This window comes from Rutidosis leptorrhynchoides, chromosome 5 (genome assembly GCF_046630445.1).
Source record: "Rutidosis leptorrhynchoides isolate AG116_Rl617_1_P2 chromosome 5, CSIRO_AGI_Rlap_v1, whole genome shotgun sequence".
Classification (NCBI taxonomy): domain Eukaryota; kingdom Viridiplantae; phylum Streptophyta; class Magnoliopsida; order Asterales; family Asteraceae; genus Rutidosis; species Rutidosis leptorrhynchoides.
This window is the reverse complement of record NC_092337.1, coordinates 128,300,632-128,306,484: the sequence shown is the minus strand read 5'-3', so window position 1 is coordinate 128,306,484 and position 5,853 is coordinate 128,300,632. Positions and strand designations below refer to the sequence as shown.

At 30.7% G+C, this 5,853-nt stretch overlaps 1 protein-coding gene across 1 annotated transcript; it reads left to right on the top strand.

The window, feature by feature from the left end:
* Positions 1-281: 281 nt before the first annotated feature.
* LOC139849017 (uncharacterized) lies at positions 282-1,124 on the top strand. The gene has a single exon (XM_071838693.1). It carries the CDS (start codon positions 282-284, stop codon positions 1,122-1,124), a length of 843 nt encoding a protein of 280 aa, XP_071694794.1.
* Positions 1,125-5,853: the final 4,729 nt, after the last annotated feature.

Genomic DNA, 5,853 nt, shown 5'->3' with positions numbered 1-5,853 from the left:
GTCTGAACCGTGGATTTGTTGCGGTTTTATGTGCTAATTGTCTTAATCCTGTGCTTGTTTCTATGTGTTCTACTTGTTATTTGATTTATTGTTTTCTTGCTTGTTTGTTTCTTCAGTGTTTTTATTATGGCTGGTGATGATGATGGTAGTTCTTCTGTGACTTTGGTTAATAAATTAGATTTTGGTGACCCTCTATATCTGCATGCTAGTGATACTACTAGAACTGCACTTGTTCAATTAAATTGAAAGGAACTGAAAATTATAGTGTTTGGAGCAAAGCTATGCTTCTTGCTTTAAATACTAAAAATAAAAAGGGATTTATTGATGGAACTTGTAAAAGAAGTGATTATGAAAAGGATGAAGTTTTGTTAAATCAATGGGATAGATGTAATTCTGTGGTATTAACATGGATACTTACATCTATTTCAGATGAATTGTATTTGGGACAAATCTTTTCTAATAATTCTGTTACTGTCTGGCAAGAACTCAAAGAAACTTATGATAAAATTGATGGTTCAATTACATTTAATTTACATAAGCGAATCAATTCATTGACACAAGGAGGTTCTAGTGTTTCTAAATATTATCATAAGCTAAATACTTTGTGGAAACAATTTGATGCTCTTGTTAAGTTGCCTGAATGTGTTTGTACTGCTAATGCTGATTTTGTTAAACATAACAGTGTAATGAAACTTATGCAGTTTCTTATGGGACTTGATGAGGTTTACCAGCCAATAAGAAGTAATCTTCTTATGACTAATCCCCTTCCCAATGTTAAAACTGCTTTTGCAGTTATTTCAAGGGAAGAGTCTCATAGGAATTTTTCTGGACATACTGTTGGTCAAAAGTCTCAAAGTTCTGCTTTTGTTGCTAAGACACCTAATAATGTTAATGAAAACAACAACTTTAATAGACCTAATAATATGAATAATACAAATCAATTTAAGAGGTCTGGAATTGGAAGGGGTCTTAATGCAAATTATAATTGTACTAAGTGTGGTATGATTGGTCACACTGTGGATAGATGTTTTGAAGTTATTGGATATCATCCTGGCTATATAAGAAAACCATTTAATCATGGTGCTCCAAAATTTACTGCTAATAATAACAATTGTGGTTCTTGATAATGCTAATGCTACCACTAGTAGTTCTCCTTTTACTGTTGATCAGATTTCAAAGTTAATGAGTCTCATTAATGATAAAGACAAAGGGAATTCTACTGCTGCTCTTAATGCTAATATGTCAGGTAGTTTTTGGAATAATAGCAGTAAATTTAACTCAAATTTTGAAAAATTCTTTTGTAATAACATGTTTTCTACAAATAATAAACATCATCATAAAGATTGGATTATAGATTCAGGAGCAAATCAACATATGATTTGCTCTGACAGTGATTTATTTGATGAAATTGATGTGTCTAATATGAATATTTCTGTGTCTCATCCTAATGGCACTCAAGCTAAAATTGTTAAAGTTGGAAATATTCAAATAAATGAATTTATAACTCTTTATAATGTCTTATATATTCCTGAATATCGTGTGAATTTACTGTCTGTTAATAAGTTAACTGTTGGTAACAGATTCTTTGTTGGGTTTAATGAACAACATTATTTTATTCAGGATTTGATGCTAAACAAATTAGTGGGGATTGGTGATGAAAAAGATGGTCTTTATATGTTTAAGAAAATGAATATTGGTAATTGTGCTAATTCTTTTTGTGGTTCTTTAAAACTTTGGCATCACAGACTTGGACATCCTGCAAGTCAAGTTTTAGTGGTCTTAAAAGAAAAATTAAATTTAAAAGATTCTAATTTTATTGAACCTTGTGAGATTTGTCATAAGGCAAAACAAACAAGAGAACCTTTTTATCTTAGTGAAAATAAGTCTGTTATGTTAGGTGATTTATTGCATCTTGATCTATGGGGTCCATATAAGGTGGTTAGTAAGGAAGGATACAAATACTTTCTTACTATTGTTGATGATTTTACTAGGGTTGTTTGGATTTTTCTGATTAAAACCAAAGATGAAGTGTTTGACAATGTGATTTATTTGTACAACATACTTCAAAATCAATTTAACACAAAAGTTAAAATTATAAGAAGTGATAATGGGACTAAATTTGTTAATTCTAAAATGGATAATTTTTGTTCTAGTCATGGTATTATTCATCAAACCACTATTGCCTATACTCCTCAGCAAAATGGGATTTCTGAAAGGAAACATAGGCATCTGCTGAATGTAGCTAGAAGTCTTATGTTTCAAGGGGGGATACCTCTTAATATGTGGACTGATTGTGTGTTAACTGCTTGTTATTTGATTAACAGATTACCATCTTCTGTGCTGTCTAGAAAGTCTCCTTTTGAGTTGGTGTATGGATTTAAACCTAGTCTCTCTCATTTAAGGTTGTTTGGTTGTTTATGTTTTACTACTGTGTTAAACAATTCTGATAAATTCAGTTCTAGAGCTGAGAAATATGTCTTTATTGGTTATTCTTCTGTTAAAAAGGGTTATAAACTTTTTAGTCTTGATTCAAAAACTATTTTTTATTCAAGAGATGTTAAATTTTATGAAACTGTTTTTTCTTTAAAAGAAAAGGTTGATACTTGTTATGAGAACAATGATTTTGAGTCTGATGTTAATCATTTAAATTTCTTTGATCAAATATTTTCTGAAAGTCAAAATACCAACACTCAAAGTCCCAATGATAAAGGGAGAGAAAGAGAAGCTGAAGTAAGTGAAGGCACAGAGTATGATTCTTCAAGTAACACTAATAGTGAAACTGAAAATAATACTCAAAGTGCAACACTTGATGATAATACTAGTGATAGCACTAGTTCTCCTGAGGGCAATTTTCAAAATATTTTTCAAACTAATCCAACTCAAACTTTAGGAGATGACCTTAATCTCAGAAGGTCTAGTAGACCTACTAAGAGACCTTCTAACTTTGATGATTATATTGTTGATAATAGTGTGAAATATGATATTAATAAAGTAGTCTGCTATGCTAATCTTTCTCATGATAACTTGTGTTTTGTGTCCAATTTGAACAAAAGTGTTGAACCTAGTTGTTATATTGAAGCTTGTAAAGATAAACATTGGGTTGATGCTATGAATACTGAAATTGAAGCTTTAAATAGAAATAATACTTGGATTTTAGTTGATCTTCCTCCTGGAAGAAAACCAATTGGGAGTAAATGGATATATAAGACAAAATATAAAGCTAATGGTGAAATAGAAAGATATAAGGCTAGACTTGTTGCAAAAAGGTTTAGTCAAAGAGAAGGTGTTGATTATGATGAAACCTTCTCTCCTGTTGTAAAAATGGTTACTGTTAGATGTCTTCTTACTCTTGCTATTAATAATGATTGGCTTGTGTTTCAATTAGATGTTAATAATGCATTTCTTTATGGTGAAATTGATGAAGATGTGTATATGAAACCTCCTGAAGGATATCATGATAATAACGATAATAAAGTTTGTAAACTTATTAAATCGTTGTATGGTCTGAAACAAGCTCCTAGAAAATGGAATGAGAAATTATCTAGTGTTTTATTTCAAAATGGCTTTGTGCAAAGTATTAATGATTATTCTTTATACACAAAAACTGATGGTGATGTTTTTCTTGCTCTTCTTGTTTATGTGGATGATATCATTGTCACTAGAAATAACATTGTTGAAATTAAAAAGTTTAAGGAATATTTAAATTCAAATTTTATGATAAAAGATTTGGGAACTTTGAATTACTTTCTTGGAATTGAGATTCTAAACATTGAAAATGGTATTTGTATGAGTCAAATGAAGTATTGTTTGGAGTTACTTAATGAGTTTGGTTTACTAGGTTGTAAACCTCTCTCTGTTCTTATAGAACAAAACATTTCATGCAAAACTGAGCCTACTGAAAGTGATCATGTTTTGAATGATATTACTACATATCAGAGACTTGTTGGAAAACTAATTTATTTAACAATGACAAGGCCTGATATTTCTTTTGCTGTACATTGTTTGAGTCAGTTTATGCATAAACCTTTACAATCTCATTTTAAACTTGCTCTCCATGTTTTAAGGTATCTTAAACTTTCACCTGGTAAAGAAAATGTTATTGTTAAGTCAAAAAAATTTGAATTTAGTTTCCTATGCTGATGCTGATTGGGCTAAGGCTATTTTCATGTCAAAATCTGTCAATGGATATTGTGTTTTTATGAGAGATTCTTTAGTTTCTTGGAAAAGCAAGAAACAAAATGTTGTTGCAAGATCTTCTGCTGAATCTGAGTATAGAGCTATGGGTAATGCTACATGTGAAATTATATGGATTCTTAAAGTTCTTCATGATCTGAAAGTTAAGCCTACTATTCCTATTCCTCTTTTCTGTGATAATAAATCGGCCATACAAATGGCTGCAAATCCTGTTTTTCATGAAAGGACAAAACATCTAGAAATAGATGTTCATTTTATAAGGGAAAAATTTAGTTCTGGAATCATTCAAACTGTTAAAATAGATTCTAATGTTCAGATTGCTGATATTTTTACAAAAGGCTTAAGTGTCAAAAAACACAATTATTTCTGTAATCAGTTGGGATTGTTGGACTTGTTCAAGAATAAGATTGAGGGAGGGTGATAAATAATGATGTTTCTAAAATCTTATTCTTGTATTATTTGTTAAAATCCTTTTTACTTGTTTAGTCTTTGGTTACTTTTTCAGGTTAAATGTTTAACTGAAAAGGAGTGGCTGTGCATGTTTTTTCTAAGTTCAAGGGGCTTTTGGGTGCATTTGGAATACTTGGAGCGTATTATTAGAGTTAACTTGATGGCAAGAGGAGTATTATTAGAGACGGAGGCGTGCCCATTTTGCCATAACCATTTGGAAGACGCAGATCACATTTTCACGAAATGCAGGTACAAATTACCATTATGGAAAGGTTTTTGTAGTTGGTGGAATCTCTCGTATACCTCTCCCGCTGGGATTTCAAATGCAATCAGCTCAGCAGGCCTAACAGTGGAGGATAAGGATCTAAAATAATTCTGCATCGCAACTCAATATGTGCTTCTTTGGCTCATCTGGAAGTGGCGTAACAGTTTGGTACATGCGCAACTAGGAAAAAGAGGTGCAATCTTAAATTAGGATATTCTATCCAACCTCCGAGTCATGTCTTACCTATGAATTTCTAATAGAAGCCACAAACTAAATATTAGAAAAATGGAAAAAAGACTCAAGGAGTATAAATATTCAAAGCTAAATTGCAGCATCTTAAGGAGGTTTGAAGTGTTCAAGTAATGTTGTATAGTAAGGATGTATTTATACTTGATCTGTTGTATAAATAGGCTGGGCGTTTATGTAATCATTTAGTTCTGCGATGAATGAAAATTTTGCTTAAAAAAAAAAAAAAATAGGGCAGAATTATTATTATGGAAGTTTTAAAATCACAGTGACAAAAACCGTATCGATTCACATGTACCCCGTAAGAAATTTAAGATTAGCTTGACTAACAATCACATCTAAAGGTAAATAAATACTCATCTTAATACATTGCTCCGTATTATTGTATTCTAGGATAGGATACTTCAAAAAAAAAAAAAATTACCTGGTGAACACAGTAAGACATGTGTCCTTAGTAGACACAATAAATCAAATAAATAAATAACCTTTACTTAACAAATTAATTAATTAGGAGTACTATTAGTATACAACTTATTTAAATATAATCACAGTTATTAAACAGGTAAGAATAAGGTAAGTGTGTGTTTCACCACAGCAAGAAGATTGTACAACTATACGTACATATATATATCTCTATATATATATATATATATATATATATATATAACGCTGTCATCTCTTTTGATTTACAGCAATCA

What these genes read in the sequence shown, in the direction of transcription:
- LOC139849017 (XM_071838693.1), top strand. Translation starts at nt 282, where the DNA reads ATGCTTCTTGCTTTAAATACTAAAAATAAAAAGGGATTTATTGATGGA.